The sequence below is a fragment of the Mastacembelus armatus genome, chromosome 23 (genome assembly GCF_900324485.2).
Source record: "Mastacembelus armatus chromosome 23, fMasArm1.2, whole genome shotgun sequence".
In the NCBI taxonomy this organism is placed as follows: domain Eukaryota; kingdom Metazoa; phylum Chordata; class Actinopteri; order Synbranchiformes; family Mastacembelidae; genus Mastacembelus; species Mastacembelus armatus.
The window spans coordinates 6,005,777-6,032,288 of NC_046655.1; the positions used below are offsets into that span (position 1 = coordinate 6,005,777).

The 26,512-nt window shown below is 40.0% G+C and overlaps 1 protein-coding gene across 3 annotated transcripts in view; it reads left to right on the forward strand.

Moving 5' to 3' along the window:
* Window positions 1-5,964, forward strand: part of tbc1d22a (TBC1 domain family, member 22a) — a 104,913-nt gene extending 98,949 nt beyond the window's left edge. For all 3 annotated transcript variants that reach the window (XM_026326469.1, XM_026326471.1, XM_026326470.1), the window contains one exon: window positions 1,833-5,964. In XM_026326469.1, coding sequence (XP_026182254.1) covers window positions 1,833-1,961 — 129 coding nt within the window. In that variant the 3' untranslated portion in view covers window positions 1,962-5,964. The remainder of the gene's footprint in view (window positions 1-1,832) is intronic.
* The last annotated feature ends 20,548 nt before the right edge of the window (window positions 5,965-26,512 follow it).

The following is a 26,512-nucleotide window of genomic DNA, read 5'->3' on the forward strand; positions in this document are numbered from 1 at the left end:
GACTCACCGGCTCATTAAAAATGAGCAAGGAAGGAAAAAAGTAATGGAGCCAAACACCTTTGATTTAACTCGTAGGAGGGTAAAATAATATGAAGTATCGTTTTGTATAGTTTTACTTTCTCAGCAGTTGTTGAAAGATGAGGATGAACTGTGCAGGAAAAAATCAGAAGCATTTTGATGCACTGCTTAGAAAAAAAAAAAAAAAAAAGTATACACCCCAGACTTAGTTATATTTAAATAATTCACCAGTGTTAAAACTTTTTGTAACAGGGTCACATCCTTTCAGACAGCAGCAAACTGCTTAGGAGTCAGATGAGTGTAGACACCAGAAGACCCTGCGTAATTTGCCCTTCGATGTGATTATCAACACCATGATTGGTTGTAAACCCTGTTGTCACAGCAGTGATTTCAGGCCTGATGATGAAAGCTCCCAGGACACTGATCCATAACGTGCTTGTACACACACACACAGAATCAGTCTGTCTCACTGCTAACCAGACTCATTCCCCTTTGAGAGAGAGGCATTAGTCGCCGAGATTGAACTTGCGTGTGTGCGTGTGTGTGTGTGTGTGTGTGTGTGTGTGTGTGTGTGTGTGTGTGTGTGTGTGTGTGTGTGTGTGTGTGTGTGTGTGTTGTCGGTCTTCATACTTGTGCTGAAATGCACGAAAGAGGAATCTGTGAAAAGACCTGAGCTCCACTGAATTGTACTTGACACTTTATTCTTTCTTTTCTGATTTTTTTTTCTCTCCTGACCCACGTCTCTTTTTTCACTCTCTCTCACAGCTGTTATTAAACCACTTTGACTGAGGTAATAACATGTCATGCACCCAGTGTAACTGTGCCTGTCTGCTGCACTGGCATTACTCTTATACATACAAAACCCTGAAGGGTGGACTCTGTGAGAAAATAAATGCAAGTATAGTCTGTTTTTGTATTTAGTTAGCTTTGTGTAGATTTGGGCTTCATATTTTTTAATTACTAATGTACAATATACTGAATATTAACAGGCAGTCTGTATTTGGATGGGTCATACTATAATGACTTCTGATCACAGTCCTCTGCACCTGGTATTAGTGTTATTTTCTCTATTGAACACTCCCGGGTCAAAGTTCAATAAAGCTGGTTAGACAATTTTCGAACTACTGATTTTAAAGACATGGGAGACCACGGGTGTTTTAACCAGCTTTTAACGTTATAATCAACCGAACACAACAGACGATTCAACCAGACCTGGAGAACACACACCTGCCATTTGACTCGCATGATCAAACGCGACTGCGTGATTTAAAAATATTGAATAATGCTGCATTTTAAAATCAAAGTCTGTCTCAGTCATGGACATTGGTTGCCTGTCCGTGCACCAGTAGGTCTTGCTTTGTGTTACATCACTATTTGACCAATCAGGCACTTCCAGTCGTTTTTATTGCTTATTTATTCTTGAGTACTCTGAGTCAAGTAACAAAATTCAAGCTCAGAAATGCCAGCACCTCAATCTAATGCTGACCTGAACCCATACTGCTGGGTCACACTCTCACCTTGTTGGCTTTTGTTCAGATACCATGCTGTGTTGTGTAATAAAATACATCACCTACTGCCAAATAGTCCGATTTCTCCTTTCTTTTCCGGTCTTCTTCTCTTCTCTCTTTTCTACTGAGCAGTTGTAGATTTATCTTTGGCTTTATTGTCTTTTTAACTTGATATTTTTCTTTTCTCCTTAACGCTTCTGTTCTTCTTATTGCCAAAACAATTTGTACATGTCTGCTTCCCTTTTGTCTTTTCCATTGTGTATTTCTGGGTTTCTTCTCTAAATATTTCTTTCATTCTTTCACCAGGGGCTAATGATCCTCCTGCAGAACCTTCCAACAATGCACTGGGGCAACGAGGAAGTGAGCGTGCTGCTGGCTGAAGCCTACAGGTTGAAGTTTGCCTTTGCTGACGCACCCAACCACTACAAGAGATGATAGGTGTGGCTCTCTGCAGTTGCTCCCCTTCTCCTCCTCTTCTTCCTCCTCCTGTTATTCCTCCTTTTCCCTCCAGTCTTCTACTGAACTTCGAGGCCCCTACTCCTACATGGAAGGACTTCCTCTTCTCTTAACCTCTCTTTCCAAAATTGCCCAGTGGGCATTTCAGCTACTAAGAGATTTAAATCAACCAATGACTGGGAGGACGTGCGGTGTAGCATTCTAACATGTTGGCGGTTTCTTAAATTATTCTTCTCTGATCAGCTCTGAAATGTGCACTCCTGCAGTCCAGTGCAGAAAATGTGACCTTTTTTTTCCAGTTTGCTAAGACAAAGAAAGATGACGAAAGGGCACCGGAGTAGATGGTTTACATATCTGAGCCCCCTCTCGTGATCACAACACAACCTGAAGGAACGTGACCTCTCTTGTTTTCCCCTCCTTTGTCTGGCCAGGAGCGACACATATAGTTTCCCTTCATGAATATACTAGGATTTGACAGCCAGAGAGGTTGTCAGTTTATGAGGGGACACAGGTCTCCCTTCTTCAGCAAACCACACACAACAATTCAGTCCCCCCTTTACGCCACCCTTCCACTCACACACCAACACCACAGTGTTTGAGCAGTAAGAGGCTGCAGCTCAGAAGAGTCACACATACACACATTTACATTTAACAAGGAAAAAAAGCCATCAGGAGTGAGAAAACTACTTAGTCCTACTGCTTAGGTTTTCCACAGGCCCGCCTGTATATGAAGGGCCATGTCTTATCTATGAACTACTCCTCTCCAAACCTGGGACTACCTCAGAACACTCATTAACACACAAGCAGCGAGAACGGGAAACCCACTCAATAAGGCATGCACAGACAAAAACACATTTGTGCTTGTGTCGCTACAGTAAGGAAGCAACATGCACACATCAGTATGGGGTCAAAATAACGGAAGGTAACGTTTGTATTCATGGAAACATTTCCTTTTTGACAGGGTTTAGAAGTAAATATCCAAGGGTACGCATAGTTTTCTCTCACCATGCCTGTACTCTTGTCTTGTGGACACTATTTTCGCAGGTGTACAAAGAATGTCAAATGCAACATCCCCATATGTTGTCCCTTGGTTTGGTATGGGTGGAAACAGTCTTTGACATTGTGTTGAGATCAGGCTTTAAAGGACTTGGTCTGTTTTCATAATGCAGTCACTCATTTGTGAGTTTTCTAATAGCAAGCACAAATTAAATGTGTTTAGTAAATGTGCAACAGTTACAGTTTAATAAAGTGAAATACTTTGATTACATATTCTCCGAACAGTAGTTTCACCTCAAAAATACAACTTGATTCCTAGTAACGTTTAACTTGCGTATTAATTCAACTCAATATTAGCAGGTGATTCTTAGCTAATGAGGAAGTCAGCCTTCATTATCAGTTCATTTGAATGCCTGTAAACATATGAAAGCAGCAGGTGCATGGGGTTTCTGGAGCCTCTTTCCTTAATGAAGTCTTGCACCTTTAAAATTTAGTTACATGTCCTTGATCCATATTGGTTTTCCTAACTCAATCATGTGCAACCAGCACAGGGCTGCTGCATTTGAACACAATACAAAACTAGTCTACTCACTCAGCTTCATGGTGATCATTGCTCCTCTCCTCCCATTGTCGTATATAAAAAATCAGGTAATCAGGGTGTATCTGTTTGTGCCATCGCCTTTTTCTCTCCAACTGGCCTGGTGTGTTATTTTTAAGTTGTGTAATATGTTTGTAATTACAGTAAGAACACATTCTCTGCTGTAAAAAAAAAAAAAAAAAAAAAAAAGCATAGTGGAATCAAGCAGAATCATGGATTTAAATATTTTACATACATTTTAATTTTTAAGCTTGTTTCTCGAATGTGACAGAATCATGACAGACTTAAAAATAACTTATTCATCGTGCTTTTTAATGTGAGATCATTCTGCGTTTAACGAGCTGCACATAACATGTATTTGTTTTTTCTTGTTAGTTGTCCCATTGCTACATGACCTTTGTCTTATTCTTGTCTTTTGCTGTATACGTTGTCCTGTTCATGTAGAGCACATGAGAAGTCTCTTGGTGCAATGCTGGGAGGACCTGGTAGTGCTGGTGTTGTGGTAATCAGACATTCATGACATAACACAAAGCTGTTAATGTTTGGAGCCTCCTGTTGCGTCGCTGCCAGGATCCATTACTGTCACCCATCCCCGTAAAGATGGTGTGTGAAGGGGAGATGGAAGGAGAAAGGGAGCAGGGAGTAGGGAGTTGTTTTTCTTTGGAAGCGTCAGAGCTTTTCTGTGAGAGCTGTCAGTCTTTGATCACACTTTATTTTTTTTATTTTTTTTTTGCACAATCTGCAGCAGTTTCATAAACTCATCTTCCATGCTCTCTGACAAGAAAAAGCTGCACTTAATTTAAAGGTCCATCGCCTTTTTTCCTCTTTTTTATGAGATATATTCTTTCAATCAGCATTTTAAAGATTTGTCTTTTTCTTTCTTGTTTTATTTTTTTATGCTGTTTACATGACAACTCTATTAAGTTGTGCCTGACTCTCTGGTGACACACGACAACATTCTAGTTACGTTTTCGACCTCAAATTAACTTGAAAAGGTTTTAGAGTTCTGAAAGCAATAGCATGACATTTTGAATTTGCTGTGAAAAGACAGAAAATGTATATTTTTGGTGCACATCTAGTTTTTTGGATGTGTAAGCCACTGACATGAGTATTTAAATAATACTCTGGGTATTTATGGAATAACTTTGTACCTGGCCATTGACTGTTCGCTAAACCCTTCCCCTGAACATCTTAGCAACCATTAACTACGCAAAGCCAGAAACTCAAGAGTGCAAAGTGGGCTCTTACAGTTTCCCATATCATACCTGTCAACCTTGGCCTGACTATCTCTGATCTGCAGCACAAAAACAATGCTGTTTCTTTAGTCATGTCTTCTAAATGGATAGTCAACTAAAAAGGATGCTTTGGTTTTTCCTGGGACATGTAGCTTTAGCTTCAGTCTTTTAGCACAGAATCATGTATGTAGCCATCACATGCACATTTTACCCCTTTCTCACCATCGGGATTCATTTGAAAGTCAGTCTGTTCATTCAGAAGAGCTGATTTAGTCAGCTAACTAAAGAAGTTAATTTCGATGAGGTCAGTTGGAAATGAGAAGACTGCTTGTCTCGTTTTGTCTGAAAAGAAGGAAGCATTGTTCTAAAATGTTCAAGATGATGAAACTCCCAGTTTGTGCTGTGCTAGAACAGAATTTACAGACGTAGCACCAGTAACTCAGGGGGCTGGGCCCAGCTGACGGTCAATTATTGTCCAGTTTTATTATCCAAAGCCCTACTCTGTAAGAAGTCATGTTGCCTTATTGCACATTAATATTGGACACTGTGGGGGAAGGAGTGATGCAAGTGGAGACCAGGGATGCCCGGGTCAGCCGTTACTGTACCCTTTGTGAGTGTGTGCCAGTCACGGGCAGACAGACTAGCTCCCTCACCTCCTCTTCTTTTCAGATCATTACAGAAATGTCTGTGCTGTAATGTCATATGCACTAATTCCCCTTTAAGAAGAATTAGCTGCTTACTCAGCCTATTGTGAGAAGAGATGGGTTAGAAAACAAACATTTGCTACCAGCGTCAAATTAGCCTGCCTGTATCCCACTGTTTCTCAGCACACGTCTCCATGGTGACGAAGGCCTCAGTGGTGTGTGTTTGGAGCCCTTTTTTCACACACAAGCTAACTTCAGACTTCATCGTGGTGGTATCCTTAAGTAATATTTTCAGCTGCTTTCGATCCTTTTAGAGTATTAGAGTAACCAAACTGGAAATAGCACCGCTCCCATGTTGTTTGGCTCTTGAGTACTCAGAAAATTCTAATAATACTAGAGTGTGTGGGTGACAAGAATAGTGGTTCTTGAATTTAAAAATGTGTACAGAGAAGATTTTGAAACAAAAATCTGTAAATAAAAAGTGTAAATAAATCCTATATATGACAAAATTGCTTTGAATATGGCGTCATGTATTTGTTTTGTTCAGTATTGTAGTGTGGGTGAATATGAGAGAATGGAGATATGTGCACAGAGTAATTCACCACATCTCTAAATATTCCATGTCCAATTGCAGTCAATTAAACTCAAGATATGCTATATTTCAGCACATCATGTCCCCGGTGCCTCCCTATCTGAACAGCCTAAAAGCCTTCCAGCAATACATTTCTGCTGTGTAGTGATTCGTCCCCCAGTGAGCCATGAATGAAGTGCTTTGTTACAGTGAAAATTCAGGAATGGTACAGATGCTTTAAATCAAACCCAAAATCACAGCTACTGTAATGGATACAATTAGTGCACCAGTGTGTTTGTGCATGCATTAGCCAGACTGGTCACCAGTCCAGGGCTAACAGCTGTGCTAGATTGCAGCAAGGTAGCTACTTGTATTCATACAGTGCACTGATCCCACACACACACACACACACACAGTCACACACAGGTAATCACTTCTTGTCTGATCCCTCTGGAGGAAATGGTGGCACCAGCTCGGCTAATGAGACTCCCTTTCTCTGTGTGTATGTGTGTGTTTTTTGAGGACGGGAAGGAAAGGAGAAGACGGAATAAAAAAATAAAAAAAAAACAAGAGCCAAGTTATATTCACTTGCAAATGTGAGTGCAATACCTGTGTGTGTGCGTGTGTGTGTGCGTTTGTGCGTGTGTGGAGCAGTAAGAACTCCCTCCTTCTCGTTAGGCTGACTGATGTTCACACAGGCAGCCAATTATGGAGTGCTGGTCACTGTGGACTCCAGTCACTTCATGGGAAATTAAAAATACATTAAAACCAACAATGGTCGCAGGAAGGTGCCCACTTGTACACGTGCTTGTGCACGTGCACATACACACACACATTAGGATGGTAAGTTGATGAAAGATATAAGTGCCAACAAAAAAGCAGCCAGAGATATAGTGCAAATATTAACATTATCAACTTTACCTGTACTTTTTCCTCAAGGCCATAGTCCTCTCCACATATTGCAGCTGTTTACTATTTATTTATACAGTATGTCACTGTTATAGTATGAGCCTTTGCTGTTTACCTCCCAGTTCCCTTCTAACTCCTTAATTTACAGGCCTATAAACCAGTATTTACCAGCATGAGTCCTCTTCATCAAGGGCTCACGCTGGCAAATGTTACAGCATTCTGGGATCGCTGGAGCAGAAATGTCGAAACAGACTTCAGAATATTTTCATGGAAGTTTAAACCAGTGTCTGAAATCAATTTCCTGATTCAATTTTTGAAGAGAGGCACAGTACAGCAGCAGCATTGTTGTCACAGTGAAGGATGACACGCAGATTGAGGATGTCTCTGGAGAGGAATTTAGATGCTTTGAGGAGGCACCAGCAACTGTGATGTAAATCAGTTTCGATTTAAAGTTTCTGGGAAGCAGATATGTTAGGCGGTAAATTACAAATTATTCCTGACGTCTTTAGGGTGGCAAATTTAATGTGACAGTGTCTATGTCTCATTCTGGTGTTAATCTGTCTCCATTTCTTGTACTGAAGCACGTCCACCTGTCAGCGCATCAACAATGGACCTGGTCAGTCCACAGCGCTTCATGAAGAGATCAGGTGGTGCTAATATTTCAAACCGCACGTGTGTTGTCTCGGATGTGATTGTCGTAACGACAGCAATTTGCATTTTGTTGTATTTTTCTTGAATTTCTCATCCAACTGACAGGTGACTCAAACACCTGCACAGTGACCGTGATCGTTTTTCAGCTAAGAAACATGGCAGACGGCTAATCTTAGCTGAAAGATTACCGTGATCACCGCGCAGGTGTTTGCGTATTGTGCTGTTAAAGCTGGCTCTGTCTGATGAGGTTTACCTGCAGCTACAATGCCATCATGTGAAATTCATGCCAGGATCCAACACAGTTAGAAAAACTGTGGGACATTTTGAAAAAAGCTTTAAGTGGAGCTGGAATCAAGTGGGAAAAATAAACTTTCTGCTGCTACAGGGACAGGTCACTAAATGGTTAAAAATAAGACCTATAAAGGTGGATGTACAACATTTTATTTTAATAGAAAGGTTCCCTCCCTTCCCTGTAGAACAGGGTGCTCTGAAGTGATTACATTGGAAGGCTATTTAAAGAACATGCTTCAGTTGAACTCTTGCAACAAAAACCTGTTCTGTCCTTTAATTTTTTTCAGTCATATTTTCAAATCTCAGTGTAATGACTTCAAATCAAGAGCTTTGTGCAGACAGTCATGCAGCTTATCTGTCATGAACTTTTAGTATGACATTTATTTTACCTTTATTAGGTCGGAACCTCGTTCCGTCAGTAACTAGAATTTACACAGCCAGTGAATATTTATACTTGACTTCACGCAATTAGAGCATGACTTGAAACTCAGGAGACTTTTGAGGAATATATTTGCCTTGTAAAACACTGAACTCTCCAAATTAACAGTGACTGCGTATTCATCACATCAAACTGAACTCCGACAGGACTGAGCTCGCATCGGATCTGTCTTCCCATCACCACTGACAGCATCACGGTCACGAAGACCAACAAGACTTTACACATGTGTCACTCTGAGTCCATCAGCAAACCATGTCCATGCTAAGGCTGGTATCACACAGACAGTAGAACTGCAGGGGGAAAAACAGCTCCCTCATTGTATCTCAGCAATGTTCTGGCAGGATCATCCACATATACACCCTGGACTGGCCTGACGTGAGACTGTCACTGTTAACTTTATTGTGTTTTAAACCCCTGTCCAGAAAGGACGGGAATCTAAGAGAATCTCACTACTGGATTTAAATCCGATGCCTAGTAAGGTGATTTGATTCTACATTGATTTTGGTTAATTTTTAATTTTTTTTTTTTTCTGATTCAATAAATAGAAAAGGACACTAATTTTGGGCTGTGCTCCAGCGCATCGTGTGCCAAATCATTCACTTGTGTGTTTAGTCCATTGAATTGCAATATGAAACATAATTGGCAGTTGACGTGATTCACTTTGACTGAACAGAAATAACCAGAGACTGTGCAGTATTCAGCGTTTTCATTTTGAAACATTTACTGCAGTAATTCAGTCTAATAATACTGCTGCTAAAGTACATATATGAAAATAACCAAATGAAAGTGGGCTTTACTGACCACCACCACTGGATGGTAATGGTTTACACAAACGTACGGCTGCATGTCTTCTGGTTATTGATGTGCTGCAGTAGGTGCTTGAATAACATCTACCCAACAAAGAACACAAGTGTGACTGGAGACTACGAACTAAACACATTTACAAGAGTGTTGACCTGTATATTGTATTTGAACTTTCTCCGGCTGCAGGCCTAACTCTCACATGCTCGACATAAAGTCTCAGTGTGTGTGTTTGTACATTTCCAGTTGCCATGCTTCCGCTCCCTGCACAGAGCTGGTTACCACTTTATTTTTAATAGATTTTAAATTGCAGCTAAAAGAAGAACTGTTGCTCAAGTGTAGCTCCCAAGTGCCAGCCAAGAGAGGATCCAGTCTAGACTGTTGCTTTGTAACAACAATACAGATGGTTACCCTCAGACTTGTCAAAAAATTCCATCCTCTCAAATAACCGTGGGAAGCACCAGTGTGGATTATTTCTCTGGTACTGTGATGATACTGGCAGAGCTGCGTTCTCAGGCCTGCATGTCTATGATGCATGTTTCTTCCTCCTGGAAATTCAAGAAGCATCAAGCTGTCTGATGAGTCACACTCCGACATCTCTGAAGCTGCTAAAAAAGCCATCGAACCCGCACTGGAACACGCCTGAACTGTGCACGTCATGTCCCACAATCTGCTCCTGTCTAATGTGTTTCACAGGCTGCAAATGGAAACTGACAGTGAGCGAGATTTTTTTCATGTGGACTGTGGCAAAACTGAACAGTCATAAATTAAGTCATAATTTCATTTTATTTTTTTTTAAAAATCACCTGCACATCCACAGTGTGTGAAAACCAGAGAGCAAAAGAGCCAGGAGCCCTCAACAGCTAAAACTAATGGAGGAGTGTCTGACATAGTAAAACTATTGAAGTGGTTTGCTAAAAGTAAAATGTTAAATGTTTGAACTGGCTGAAACATAATACACAGCTAAATGGCTGAAACTAATGAGCATTAAGCTAATGGTTGGAATAAGTCCCTACATTACTGGTGAGAGCAGGATTTAATAAAAGTTATTTCATTATTTTAATACTTTACCGTCGCCAGATTCTTAAAATAAAGTGCTGATATTTTTTTGGGGTGACATTTCTAACATTTTCATGTTAAATTCATTCGCGCGTTTATGTGTTTTAGGGGGCAATGTTGAGGCAACACCACCTGTGGTCTTTTGGTTCCGTGTTGTAGTTCTTTCTGTCACACCCTAAGAAAACTACAAAACGGAGCCATGTCGGAACCAGAGAGGGGCCTGAGTTAATCAGAGGAGAGTCAAACAGCTGCTGTCTCTGTGTCACATATTAACATGGCGTGTTTTAAAACGCGCTTGTTTCTGTTGTTTTCGTCGACCGGACATGAGGTAGTTCGGTGTTAATGAGACTAAAAGCTCGTCTAAAAACAACAACATGTCTCTGTTGAACCGCGGGAGGTCACCAAGGTCCCGGACCCGGAACCAGCACCAGCGGTAAGACACGAGTGTCGTTTAAATAGCCATTAGGAAAAACAATTAATTTATTCATGTTCATCTCAAATGCTCTTTTTAAATAGTGGTTTTCTTTCCACTCAGAGTTGAACCGAAAAGCTCTTACATTTATATTTAGCTATTTCAGAACCTCTGTGGCTAAATGTAATTAATAAATGCTTAAGCTCTTGACTTGTGTCTAAGGTTTGTAGATAGTTTAGAGAGTGTAATTAGCTGTTTTGGTGAACAAGGTTCCCCAAAATGATTTTCTTTACTCATGTTTAACCAGGAGGTGACTTGACCTGGCAACATGAAGGTGAGTCGCATCACAAACTATCCATTATACACATCAGTCATACAATATACACTAAAATGACATCTGTAAACCTGCATCACTTAAAACAGACACATTAAAATATTTCTTTGATATAATATTCACATTTTATATGTTTCCCTTGTAGATTTTTCCATGTCCAAGGTCCATGGAGGGAAGATGTGGTTTTCCAAAAGTGGGAACAAACTGGGAATACTGTAAGTAATCCATCTGGATGATCTGCTCTGATACAGTAGTTACTGGGAACATGTTAACTTTAAAGATGAACATATACTTCTAGCTTCTAGTGTAGTCCGTCCACCTGACCTATATAAATCAAAATGATGAGTTCTTGTACTAACATTTAAAATAAAGTGTAAGTTTTTTTATAATGAGGCCCCTTCACCTGGATAAGCCACATAGAGATTTACAACACCTGCAATAGAAGTTGCTCTGATCCTCTCAGTGCTGCCGCAGCTGTTTTTTTTTTTTTTTTTTTCCTCGACGTGATTGGGTAAGAGCGGCATCAAGCAGAGAAACTAGGCCCACATCAATTTAAAAACTGCAATACAAATGTCTTAACCCTCATGCTGGGGGTGTGTGTGTGTTGGGGGTTAGTGTCGCATGTGTAGTTGTGTCTGTGTGGATGTGCGTATGTCCTCTGTCACTGTTATGCCACCAAACTGCTGTGTCAGCTAAAATAGCAGCTGACCCTGCTGGTCTAAGCCTAAGTGACTGTGGCGATAAAGACAGAATGGTTAGTAATGACACACTCAGGATATGTAATTAACTGGTGTGTGTGTGTGTGTGTGTGTGTGTGTGTGTGTGTGTGGCGCAGCAGATTCATTGACACAATAGGAAACTGGCAGTTTTTGAATTAGTTTGAGGTTATATTGGATTTTTTAACCTCATCATCATGACCCTGCACTCAAAGTAACCACAGTCTGACACATTGTGTGGAGGCTCTACGTCCATATACTGTATGTGTATCTGTATATGTTTATGTTGGTGCTTATATGGGAGCGTTTGATCGCAGTACTGTATATACTCGTGTCTGTTTGTGTGTGTGTCTGAGAGAAAGAAAACATTTCCTCAATTTGATCCAGTCTAGTCATCCCTGTTGCCAAATGACAGTTTATAGAGTGCCATGCTGCATCGCCTTTAGCACCACAGCACGTCATGCTGTTGCAATGTGCCACCTGGCAGGTTGCCATACTGTGTGTGTTTTTGTGTTAAAAGAAAAGTGAGAGACAAAGAGAGCGTTTAATTTTAAGGCTCGCTCTACTGAGATTTTGTTAAGAAATGTGTGTGGGTTTGTGTTTACGTATGTTACATGGTTCGATACTGTTTTTCACTATTGATTATAATTACTCAGTAAAACCTGAAGCCTAATTTTTAAGTGCTTTTGTTGTTTGTGAAATTCAACTTAATATCATAATTGCATTTTAGTGCATTTTGTTATGATCAATTCTTTGCCAGTTGAGCCAAAAGTGGAACATTTTCTACAATATTTTAAGATATTTTTGCTAATTTATTATACACAAATTGAAAGTGTGCATAAAAACAGGTGGATGGAAACCCACCTTACGATATTTTTCTCCTCCTTCTCAGTTGTGCTGATTCGAATCTGTTTAAAGCCAAAGCTTAAGTACTGCCAACAGGTCAGGCAGGTGAGGATAGCAGGCCAGAGCTGTGTTAGTCAGTTGGCCGGTATTCATCACAGAGGGCTCAACTGGCTCATGCAGACCAGGAATGTGTGCACAGGCACTAACGTGCAGGCAGAAATGCAAATCTAACAACTCTCAATGGCAAACACACAATAATGTTTGACTGGGTTTTACCAGGCAGTTTACCTTTCTATCAGACTAGTGGACACATTAGGGGCTCTAACCCCACCTCACCCTTTGATTTTTCCACTCTCACTTGACTTATTTGAAGAAAAAGGGACTAAAGAGGAGTACTTTACTGCAGCCTCTACAAAGCTGGGCTAAACTGTTGGTTTTGGTACTCTGGGTCAACCTATTGAGTTTATACACCACCTTGGGTAGATTACAATGACTGAAGTACCAGACAGCACTACAGGCATGTGTGCTCCTGCTTGACTTTTCTCAAAAACAAAACTTGTCATGATTATTTTAATGTTTTTAGAATTTTCTGTCAATTGATTCAAGATTTTTCCTGTCCAAAATTATTCAGACCCATAATTATGTACTTTGTTGAAGTTTTTTTCCTCCTGATTAGTGAAAACAACATACACCGAATGTGTTGTGGCCTTTAGTCTCCATCAAAAGCATCATATAGTGAGAAGTAGTAGTGCAGGCGACAAGTATCTCCCCTCCGACCGTTTCTGCTCTTTTCTCACCTTCTTCCTCCTCTCTCTCGTGGAGGAGTGAATGGCACACACTTTTGAGGGCTTGTTACGCAAGCTGCCTTGTTAGCAGTTCTGATTAATCTTCATTTGAATTTCAGAAGAGGACTAAACTGCTGTATTTCAGGCAGTGGTTTTAGGGATTGCAGAGGATTTCAAGACTGTTCAGCCTGACATGACGGAGTGAGACACAACCTAATGTTTCGTGTATATTACAGTGATGGGGAGGAAGAGATCAGACTTAAACATGTTGGAATGTGCCCTTAAATGTAGACTGCAGTAAATAGGAGTAGATCTTAATAGAATAAAATAAATAAAATATACTTCAATACTGCTGTAAATGATTTTCCATATAGTGGTTAGTGCACTAACTAAAGCAGCCTTGACTGAGTTAAATTCGCCACAATAGAATAGGAGAAATGCATATGATCAGACACGAGCACATTTTGGCTTAGCACATGGTCCAGGTACGTGGAGCATTTGTCCTTGTGCTGGAGTCAACTATTTAAAGCACTTTCTTTTGTCCAGTAGACAACAGAGTGAACACCGTTTAGAGCCCAAGCTCACTGACCTATTTCCTTCAGCAAGCGCTTGAACAAAAAAATGTCACCCTATGTACTGGACAATGGACTTTTGCTTTCTTTGGCCTCTTTATTATTTTCTTAACTTCCCCGTTCACATCTTTACAAGCAGCAATCAACCAATTACTTTGGAAGCTTTGCAATTTATTCACCATGTGTTAAAAGGTCTGTATCTCACACACAGTTCTTTCTCCACTGATGTAAATCTAGTCAAATCAAAGCTGAGACCTAGTGCTTTAATGTGTAGTATCCATTATTTCATTTCATATTCAACATGCTGAAGCACAGGGCCTAAAGAACGTAAAATGTAGAACTGTTGAAATGTTTTTGCTCTGGACTATAAATATAAAATGGAAGCATTGTAAGTGGGAGCATTCATTTCAAAATACAGCCACTCTAATTTGGATTGAGAACAATACCTCAATGTCAAAATAAATCCTTTGTGATACTTTGTTGGTACAGTACGTCCACTTTATTACAATTACAATGGAGAGTGCTTTACTCCGAAAGATCTGTCATCAGCGGATAAAAGCTTAAGATTTGTTGAGTGCACAGCAGCTACTTGACTGCTGTGTGCTGCAATCATTTTGCAACTGTTGAGCTAATTGAAGTGATGCATCTACCTTGACACTTGATTACTCAACATCTTGCATACATTTTCAATGCTAATCTCCCCTTCACTGGGGCCTTGGATCCATCTACGTGTCTTTTTGCGCTCAGTTTACTCCACTGATGGTCTTAGCATGCCAACCGTAGCATTTACCTTAAAGCACTATCTGAGGCTGGCTTCTCACCTGTTCTCTTTCTGTCACCCACTTTCACTTTTTCTTTAACTTGAAACACACCAGGTATCCACGGTGCCCTTCAAATCACTTCATTTTCATTCTTTCATGTTGTTTTTCCAGGGATAGCTCCCACTGGACAATTAGCAATCAGCCAACTGTGCAAGTATTGTTTTTAAGCAGAGCTTAGTTAACTGTGACAAAAGAGCACAAATTCAAATATCTACTGTACTTTTATGTTTCAGTGTGAAGTATGTTGTTTTGTAAATGGAATTATATGAGACTTTTATAGACTGAAATGTTTTCTCAAGCATAAAAGCCTTGTGTTTGAATACCGTCATTTCTGGCTGATTAGAGAAGACTAATGTGTTTTGTTTTTTTTTTTAATCTTTCTCCTGAAGTTTCTCTGCTTGGCGCAGCACGTCTAAATGAAACCTTCAAATGGAGTTTGTGAGGTTATATGTAGCTGGAGATTGCAGGGCAGCAGCTGGTAGAGTTACATAAGATAAACCTGTAAACGGACATGCGATAATAGAGACGGGAAGAATCAAAGCACATCCAGGCCTGGCACACACATGGTGCAACTCATGATTTCTGCACATGTCCAAATCCTCATAGGATACTTAATCTGTCACATAAACACACATTATATAACCCATACATATGCTATGTACACATCTTGATAAGCGCCTTTCTGTTATGTGCACTTTCTCGCCTGTAACACACCACAACAAACCTTACAAGGATAGGGACATCCATGAGGCAGTTTTGTTTTTTTGGTTTGTTTTTTTCCTTAGGTCTACACACGTTTCACAAAAGTGAAGCAAATGTCCTAGCAGCCACACCTGATGCCATTAATGTGATTCATCACACAGTTGTCTCCATACAATATATAACATGAAAGTAGCCTGGTGTGTTGAGTGATAGGACTGTTGTGGAAGTGTTTTAGGCCACTGTGCCACAACATCTACAGTATACCAAATGTTCTTGGATGAAAAATGCACGGGCAGTACTTTTTTGTTCAAACCATTTATCTCTGTGGCAGGGTTAGATGCAACGGACAGCGATTACTAGTTTTTCAGTTTGTCCTCTTATCAAAGAGCATTTATGTAAATTGGTTTGATTTTGAGAAAACTGATGTGTTCAGCCCGTCTTGCCTTTGCCCTCTCTGGCCTTTGATGTCCAATGTACTGATGAAAGTTAAACTTCCAAGAAATGTTGGTAGTTCATTACTGCCAGTCCAGCTACAGTGTAATGCTACTGTTATTTAGAAGGTAATATCAGACAGTTAAGATAAAAATAATTATCTATAACTCGTATCAGTGAATCAAAGTCATGCTCAATGGGGCCTTTTACTGCTGACGTTAACGCCACATTACCTGCCTTGAATGGGCATTGCTGCCAATATTCCAAGCCATTTATGGCTTTCTAAGCCTCTGAGAGCTACAGTAATGCTCAAGATTTAGAGGGTTTAGTTAGCACTCCAATCACCTTAGCCAAGAATCAGTCAAGGCCTATTAATTTAGAGCATCTAGTACTGAATGAATATGAATACACAAAAAAATGTTCATTCTTCTAACAGTAAGAGAAATTAGGGCATTTATAAGACAGGCCAAAGCCAAGTAAAATACAATTATATACTCTATATGTAATAGACAATAGCTATTTGAATTGCAATTGTCTCTGTACTTCTATAAAGTTGTCAGCAAGTTGAATACACTACTGAAATCCTGTGAATTTCTCTTTATCGAAGCCTTAGAGAGGTGTCTGAGATTCTGGTGGTCTTTAATGAGACCTGCTGGATAATCCACCCAGAGGTTTTCCATATCAGAGCACAAGGTAAGGACAGGGCTGGGATGGTCAAATAAAAAAGAGGATACACAGAGCCCTTGAAAAGATCGACATGGCACAAGATTGGACTTCAGATTTGCCTATTGTAGAGTCATTTCACATCTCATTGTCAAGATATAGGGCAGGAGAGGCTTGTCAGGACAGGAAAATCTGCTTTTACAACGTTTGCATGGCAACCAAACAATTGATTTATGCAGGAAGCTTGATTCCATGTGCTCTGGATCTGGGCCTAGTAATCTGGCACCTGATTAGAAAGAACTAAGCAATTATATTTTAGCAATAATAATTATTCAGCAACCTCAAAACTGGTCTCAGAGGGTGCAAAAGTGGATCATTATCAATGTGCAACTGATAGCAAGGCCTTCTAAGTGGCTCACGCTCATATAATTGCAGTTAGTCTACATAAATACTATTTGCCTTGTGGGTTTTTTGTAATTAGCAGTTTAGGATACAGCAAATTTCAAGTATTTTTAGGCTGTAAGTGATTGCTGCTGTTGCCTCCATTGTTTCAAGTGTAAACAGCACACCTGCTGCATTCATGGACACACATGGCTATTTGCCACTGTTGTCTAAGTTTATGATGGTTAATGTTTTTTTAACTTGACAACTTGGTTATACAGTATGTCACCACGACAAGTACAACATGAGAAACAATGTGACATCAGCTTTAAAGCAGAGCAAATAGACATTACTTATTTTCTTTTAGTAAAATTTGCCATATTAAATGTGTCATGCTGCTAAAATATTTTCTTCTATTTTAAATTACAGCTCACTTTCTTTGGCACAAAGACCCAATTTAACTAGGTCAGCAGCATCACAGTGTAGTAAATGGTACAGGGCTGGAGCTGGTAGCCAAAATGGCAGAGTTGCACCCTGCTGCCACCCATTCAGAATACAAAACACTGACATTGCTGGGTGCCAGACACAGACGGTAACTGCTCTCTGTCTGAAAGCACCCTCATGCTTGATTGGATTAACATCAACACATCGAAATTTTACAAGTCACCACTGTTCAGGGCTTTGACATCATCAGCTTAATTGATGCTACTGTGCAGCCTTTGTTGTGCAAAAACAAAAATTTCTATGTCGCTTAGAAAACAACAGCATATAACAACCAGAAAAACACGTCCCCTAGATTGTTTCAACACAGTGGGGAAAGAGGAAAACATACTGTGTGTAGATTCTGTATATATGTATAGTGCATGTTTGTATGTGTAGACTTTGTATATGTGGTTCTCTGTATATTCCCAAAAGAATGAATGAGAGAGCAGTAGGGCAAATCAGATATTCATCCTAACTCAACCTTAACTAAGCTCCAATTTTAAAAACAGCCATTGTCGGTGCTACGTGCCCTTAATGTGGTTTGGATTAAAGAGCCTCCCTAAAGCCAGAGGTAGAGCTAAAGAAGGGAAGCCAAGTCATACTTTAATATGCAACGTTTAAAAATCTGCTTTTCAAGCTCCCTGTTATATGCACAAACACGTTTTGGCCCGAGCTTAGCTAATCAATTGCAATTGAGGAGTTTCATGCCAAAGTGTGATGTTGGAACATTCGTTTGAAACACTTGCTTTTTTTACTTTATTTTTCCAGTATTGGAATAAAATGATTGTTTGAACGTGTGCTACCATATAGTGTTGAGAAGGAAGAGTAATTATTGTAATGTTGCTCTGAGATGATGTTGAACAGACTTTATTTGTACTGTTGAAACTAAACAGTCTGTGCTCCATGTGCGTATGCTAATGTGCCAGTGAAAAACTAAATTGAGTTACCATGTAAAACCTGCATTCTTCATTCTGAGCTGTTTTATGTTAGCGTTATACATTGTAGTTCTTCCAAAATACATTCCTCACCACAGTGATATACCCAGATTGCATTTGGGTATAGCAAACACACTCTGCACATCTTTTGAAGTTTCCCAGCATCTTCTCAGAGCCCTTTTGTTTGTCATTTCCACTGAGAACATGACAGGATTTTGCCTCCAGTATGACTCTTAACTCATCACACAAGAATGTAACCTGCTGTTACCGCAGCATAGCTCCAGCAGCATCACAAAGCTTCTGATCGAACCTGAAGCTTGTTAGACACTGGATCATCTATCATCCCTCAGTGTATCTACTATATGGCAGTTTTTGACACATAAATATTTCTCGCAGAATAGAAGGTAATTTTTTTAAAAAGACAGTTGTAAGAGGTAGTTGGGACATTTGCTTGTAGCATGATGTCTGCTGGTATTAATCACTTTAAATGAGGTCATGTGGATGAAGACTGGGAGTCGGTCTGCTCCTGAAAGAGTACTGTATGCCCAACAACTAACAGTCGACTTGAACATATATGTATGAAGTCCTGTCGTGGCGTAGATTCCCTTTTCTTCATTAATGCTGCATGTGGAATTACGTTAGGGAGTTAGCATTTTAGTGTGCTGTGTAAATTCTGGTCGATGGGAGGGAGGAGAAGGTGGGTGTGCAGAGGAGATTGTGGGAGGAAGCTGGGCACATTTCAACACTCCCAGCAGCCTCCTGCCGAGATGCTGCCTGTTTCGTTTCAGGCTCTGAACATTTGAGGTACAGAAGAACCGGCAGAGAAGAGGGAGATAGACAGGACACATGAGGTGGGACAGAGAGAGGGAGTGGGAGGGAGAATAGACTTAGAAGAGAAGGTAACGCACAGTTTGGGTTAAAGGCGGAGGGGTTTTAGGAAGAGGTGGTTGAGAGGAAGAGAGCAAAGGATAACAAACAAGATTTCACAGTATGTTCTCTCTGCAAGTGTGCAGCACTCAACCTACCAGATTAACACTATTCATTTGTACTGTAGATTTCCACACTTCAGAGGCCGATTTGTTCAGGCACCCTGCTGGGTTACACAAGCATTTGGGCAATCCATTCCCACATATTTAAAACTGTTGGCTTCGTCCACTGGTTCAGTTATTTTTCTCTCACAACTCTTGAAAACCAAACATTTCATTTCTTAAATGAACAGATTTTCAGTCTAGACCCTTCCCCCTATGATATTACACCATATTTGCGAAGGTGTTAAAGTCATGGAGGCATACTTGGGGTGATTCTAGGATCATTTTTTTAGTCCATCGATCCAATAAGTCTGTGTTGGAGGCACGTTTATATGGCGCTCACGCACAGCCACAAAAACATGAGCCAGGCATACTTGACTTCACAGAGCATAGCAAATAACAGTGAGCTTTTTGTGGAGTGAAATCAAACAGATATTTGAGAAGTGTAGCAACATTTGACCAATCATGAAGGAATTTTTGCAGTATAAAAGTATTAAGTATTAAGCAATACTTTTATCCAAGGAAACTGTGTTATGCATCTTTGTATTCACAGAACTCACAGTTTCTAGAAACACTGAGACAATTCAAGCAACATTTAGAGGAATGGCTAAAAAAAAGTTTTCAGATTTTGTATCCCTGATCCCAGCAGTCACTGATTCCCAGACTGAAACTCTAAATGCACTGAAACATAGAGGCTGACAAACACCAGCAATAACAGCCTTAAACACACAATAACAGTGTGAACCGTCTTATCTTTGAAAGTGGAATTTATTCCAGCAGTGTTCATGGCTTCTAAGACCACCCACAGCTTTCATAGGATCCATGGCTCTGAACACATCAGTAAGGCTAATAGCCAATTATACACTCTGAGCTAACGGGCAGGTATCTTTCTTGTGATAATGAACACTTTCTGTTCATTACTTTTGCGATATTTGCTGTTTCAGGCAAAAAAAAAAAAAACAACTTCTCACCTTAATCTAAATAAATAAACTCATCCGTGGGGGTTTTCTACCTCTCATCTGCATGTGCATCTTGCTGATATTCAGAAACCTGTGTAATTTCAGTTCAATTAAGCATATATAAGAATTATTAGTTATCAATACACAGCCAGGTGTGCCAAAAAAAAATAAAAAATGGGTGAGCACTCCTATGGAAGCCCAGTATTCATGTTAAATGATGTTTTGACCTTTCACTGTACCCCGCAGTGAGTGTCATGCTGCAGCATCATAAATCTGCTGGGCCCCATGATAGGTGGCACCGTTCTCTAGCCCAGACCTGAAGCGCCTTTAAATTGACCTAACATACTTTAACTCCTACCCTCACTCAAACTAAAAATAAATACTCTTCACCTTGACCCAGCCTTAGACACAGCATATATACTTTTAACTCACAAAGTAATTCAGTGTTTTCAGTTCAAAGCAGGCATCAGTATTACACATTAGAACGTTCTTTTAACGTTCTTTCTAGTTTAAATGGTGGATGTGCCACCAAAGTCAGTGTTCAAGGAGGGGAACAAGGCACAACACAGACACAAATTACATATGATCACTATGTCTGGGGAGTAGCACTTCCCCATTAATAAATGCTGTGAGCTGTGAGCTCACAGTACTCTTCTGTAAAATACATAACTAAATTTACAACCATTGTTAAAGTGTAATAATACATACATATTATTATTATTTACTTTTATATTATTTTTACTTTTTAAATTGAACACTCTAATCTGCTTCATTGGGATTATGTGGTTTAGTCAGTTTTGATTGACAGTTGGTTTGCAGCCTACCCAAACTACCAAATTAAACCAGGAAATAGAATATGAGGAAAAAAATCCAAATACAGAAAATCTCTTAGAAAAAAAGAAAAAAAACTGTTCTATGTTTAGCAGAAAAAGGTCCTTTACTCATAATTGGAGGAAAAAATTTGTCTTCAGGGCCTTTAAGAGTAACTGATTCTCTATCAATTATAGAACCGACAAAGGTTTTTCTAGTTATTGTCCTATAGTGCAGAATACTTGGTTCAGAAGTATGACATTTACTTTAGTTTGACTTATTTTCATCACAGTAGCCCTTTAGTCATTTGACCTTTCTCTAAAATTCAGCACTAATTGTGTGAATGTTTTTTTTTAGCTGAGCTTCAGAACGACTCACTGAGAGGGGCTTAGGAGTCGAACATAACAGCAGCTTGACCCCGTCTGCGGCACAGTGCTCTGCTTCTCCTGTGGCCTCTTTATTCTGCCAGGTTTCCGGCTCCCCATCGAGTCCCCGTCTCACCGCCGAAATTGAAATTAGGTATTAAACTTTATTCCAGCCGCGACCCTGCTTTCTAAAATAAACCTTCCTTTCATGCTTCCCCTCACTTTTCTTTCGGTTGCATTTGTGCTCCTGGCTGGGCGGACTCAAGCTGTGCTAGTACCATGTGTGTATGAACGTGTGTCACAATACCTGTGGTTTTAATGTGACCATTTGCACAGTTTACAGTAGGTGGCAAATTGAAAGAGGAAAGTATGGAGAGAGCACAGGAAAAAAAAAAATCATAATTAAAGACAGCTCAAAGATGTAATACCAGTTGCCATGGCACTGGAGTCATGCAGACACTTCATTTCTGAGACTGGCAGTAATGTAGCTTTAGGGAGCATTGAAAAACTCTGGACAGAGAAAAATAAGGTGTCATGTAGAAGTATTAACCAGGTGTTTGCTGAAGACTTGTTTCTGTCAGAGGCTTGCTGTGTCCTGGACATGGGTTCTGTCTAAAAAATACTGAGGCTCTGCAGATGTTTCTTTTTGTAGCAGCACTGTGTGAGCTATACAGACAAATGGCATGAGTTGTGCATGTTTCTCTCTGCTATTTATGTTTGATATTTCGTCCTTATTGAAGCCTTTATAATTCAGATGCTGTAGTTCCTCAGTAAACAGGGACAATGTGTGAATACAGGAAGAAGATACAAAAGAATAAATAGCACATAAATGTTTGGAAAATTGGAAAAAAAAATATTTGGGATATTGCAATAATTCATATTAGTTTGAACTGTTAATGGTAAAATATGTCTAACCAAACTGAGATCATATGTCATGTCTTAACATTTAAGATCTGTGGTATATCTTGGCATAGAAAGAAAATGATCTACAAAAAAGAGAAGAGATAATTTAGGTAATTTGATTTCACAGCCACCCTCCACGCATTCAGGTATTCCAGTTACACTACAATTTCTGTCTCTGCTTTACCGTATTTTCTGCCTAGCATTTGCACCAAAGCAACTTCATCCGGGAAAAGCTTGAAAAGGGCTTTTTGAAAAGGTTTGGCTTGGCAGCCTAGGACGGAAAACAAAATAGGAGTTCACAACTTCAAACGGAGCCTCACCAAGGCAACCCCTACTCTTCTGCCAAGGGTTTGCCTCACTTGCTCAAAGACAGCCCGTGAGAAGAGTTTTAATGAGTGCAAGCTCTATTAAGAAGTCCTGTGGTGTAATAAAGAATAGTATAACTACATATCGTAGTATGTATAATCTCCCTTTAAACTGACTACAGATTTGTTGCCTTCTCCATTGCTGTGCACTTTGTTTCTCATGCAAAACAGTTCTGAGCTAAGTCTGAGATGATGCAGCAGAAATGACAGCAGATTAACTTTATCACATCTTTGTCCACTTGGTAAACCACTGTAAATGAACACAACCTTTTGCTGACTAGTCTGGCCTGAGATTGTGGAGCAGGCACAGAGAAGATGTGCTCCAGGTTTCTTATACAAGTCTCTACTGTATTCTGAAAGAGCTTTACTGACTACGAAATCTGCCTGAGAAATGTCAGCAGTTACTCCTGTCAGCTGTCTTCCTATCCCCTTGTTTACCTAGGAGACTGTACCTTGCTAATATTGATCTGTGGTGTGTAAAAGGTCACAGGATTGAAGATGACAGCAGCCGTAGTAACCATGGAGACCCCGTCTCTGTATCAGTCAGTGAGCAAAACTTTGATGCTGGCTGCTTCGTTGCTCAGGTTTCTTTGCAGGTGAGTGGGTCATGATGTATATGCATCACTCATGGATTGATTTAAACCATTTACAGACACCAGTGTTTGTTCACTGCTAGCGAGGGATTACTTTACAATCTCTGGTATGTCTTCTTCATCTTGGATCAGGACTGATAAATCGTTCTGATGGGCATATTTACTCTAGGACTTATGTAGCTGTATTAGACTGAAAGTAATATTGATAAAATATGTTAAATGTAATGGATAAGGGATGGCTTGACTATGGATAATGCAAGAAAGTAAGTATAAATTCCTGCACTTCTGGTATGTAAATCCTCAGTTTATTAAAATCTTTGAATGTAGGTTGAGAATAATGTGAAAATCGCCTCTTTTATTGTTGTGATGTCAAGTTTCTCAGGGTTGGATAAAATCTCTTTCTCAGAATGAAATCAAGAATAAATAGACTTTTGTTTGCAGTTTAAAACTTTAACAAGGGCATTGCTCTCGGGTGATAGGTGTCACTCACTTAACACTGTGGCTCCACACTTAAAAACAGCTGGTACCTTCCTAACAGGCTTCTTCTGTAGCTTATAGTTTGTTCCTGTGTCCTATGGGAAATGCTCATTTGCTTAGAGGATCAGGAGGGGAAAGTTACATAGTATCTCAAAGTGTTTCTGAAGTTTAGGAGAAAACAACTGTAGTCAATGTTCAAGGTCCCTAAAATAGTGATAGTTTTCATTGAAATTTCTAATCTAATGAAATGTTTATTAATTGGCAAGTCTTCAATTCCAGGTTCTTCAGAACAGCTATTTTATACACAAAATTGAAATCAAGGTCCTTTTTTATGTAACTATATTTTTCATTATTTCTACAATTCTATTTTTACACATTACCCTTTCAAAGAGTGACCGCAGATAGAAGGGGCACCATTAAGCGTCATAAATCCAGCCATTAGCAAAGGAACATGTCTGTTTTTTGAGCAATTTGCAACTTCTCATACACCCTTTCATGCATAATGTAATGGTTTTAGTCTGGATGATCAGAGCGGAGAAGTTAGAGAGATCTTGACTAACAGCTCCTTATATGTGTGTTCCAGTAGCTCATCAGTGAGCAGCCAGTCAGCCATTAAGTGTAATATGTTATTAAATATTTATTTGGTTCAAGGCCACTGCTGTGCTACATTAGATCTATATGTTCGCCTGCTGCATTATGAATTCAGGATGGGAAGCACACAGGACATGTTGGAGTTTGAATGGCTATCTGAAAACACCTGCTGGTTCACTCACACTCACTGTCAACTGTATTGTCCTGCATTGAATTTGGATTCTGCAGTTGTGCCTATGTGGAAGACGTTGTCCTGAGGCCTGAACTGTTTGTGTTTGCTTTACTCTCTTGTTGTTGGATTTTGGAAGTTATTGTTGTCTAGATTATTGCCTTAGACATGTCTGGCTTTTTCATTTCATTAAACATGGTTGATCGAAGAATTCAGTATTCAACACTGTAGATACACTGCCGCTGCCCAATCAGGCCTTTCCATTGACTTTGTATGCAGTTGTGCCACATCTGTATACTTGATGTTAAAACTTTACAAGTATGTCTTTTTGTCAGTTTGACCACCTAGGCAGCAGTGTGTCTAATGTATGTAATGCAGCAACATGCACACAACATGGCAGCTGTGGCAGTGAAAAGTGTACATCTTGATTGCACATTTGGCCCAGTTCTTTGGTCTTCCACATAGGCTCTGCACTATCCCCAGAAGGGTGGATAATGGACATTATCACCATGAAAATTTAGCTCACTGACCTTCTCACTGCTGGCATTTCAGGGTTTGATCCAGAGCGCACCATTCCAGCCTTGATCTGCTTAAATCATAAAATGCCCACTCTCTGCAACCCCCTGCACCCAATTATTCCCATAAATGAATGCTGGTTAGCTTCTTGCTTTTATATTTTATAAGCTGTCAACATTAATTTCAAGTTAAACATTCTGCAATATTAAATGTTAAGAGTAAACACAATGTCATCTCCTAAATGTAAAGCCTGGTGAAGCAAAGGTGTGTATATTTTCATCTACATAATTTATAATCGGAATTTAAATTGAACAGATAGCAGTGTACTGATCAGGGTCTGTGATTAAAAAATCAAACCTTTCTTTATCTGCCTGAACTGCTTCCTGTGCGGGTGAAGTCCCTGAATCAAAACAAGCCAGCTCATGTGTAGCAAACAAAGAGGTATGCTGGATGCCTTTACCTTCAGTAGTTTGGTCTGTGTGGATGAGATGTGATAAGGTGAGAAGAGATGAGATAACCCTTATTCATCTCCAAAGGGAAATTCAGTAGTAAACAGAGTCAGTAACAGCCAAGTTCTTGTTGGTTAGTCATCTTTCATGGGCTAAGGTGTTGTGGAGCCTGATGGAAGTGGGGATGAAAGATCTCTTGTATCGTTCAGTCCTGCAGCTCAGTGAGGTGAGTCTGGACAGAGTCGTCCACTGCAGCTGCATCTCTGCTCCATCAGGATGTTGTGAAGGGGATACTCAATGTGTTCCAGGGTGGTCTCTACCTTTTTCTGTCTGCTTCTCTGCACCACAGCCTCCAGTGAGTCCAGCTTCATTCAACCACTGAACCAGTTTCGCCAGTTTGCATGATGATCTGTATGCAGCATGAATGTATCTGTGTGAATGATCTATAAGTCAGCTTTGTTTGATTCAGGGATTTACGAATCATTAGCAGTACAAACTACTTATTTCTTCTTCTCCTTTCGGCTGCTCCCTTCAGGGGTCGCCACAGCGAATCATCTGCCTCCATTTAACCCTGTCCTCTGTATCCTCCTCACCCACACCAACTATCCTCATGTCCTCCTTCACTACATCCAAGAACCTCCTCTTTGGTCTTCCTCTAGGCCTCCTTCCTGGCAGCTCTAACCTCAGCATCCTTTTACCAATGTATTCACTGTCCCTCCTCTGAACATGTCCAAACCATCTCAATCTGGCTTCCCTGGCTTTTTCTCCAAAACATCTAACATGAGCTGTCCCTGTGATGTCCTCATTCCTGATCCTATCCATCCTCGTCACTCCCAGAGAGAACCTCAACATCTTTAGCTCTGCTACCTCCAGCTCTGCCTCCTGTCTTTTTCTCAGTGCCACTGTCTCTAAACCAGACAACATTGCTGGTCTCACCACTGTCTTGTCCACCTTTCCTTTCATTCTTGCTGACACTCTTTTGATTGTATACTGTAGGTGTGAACATATATGAGCTGATTAGGAGTGTGT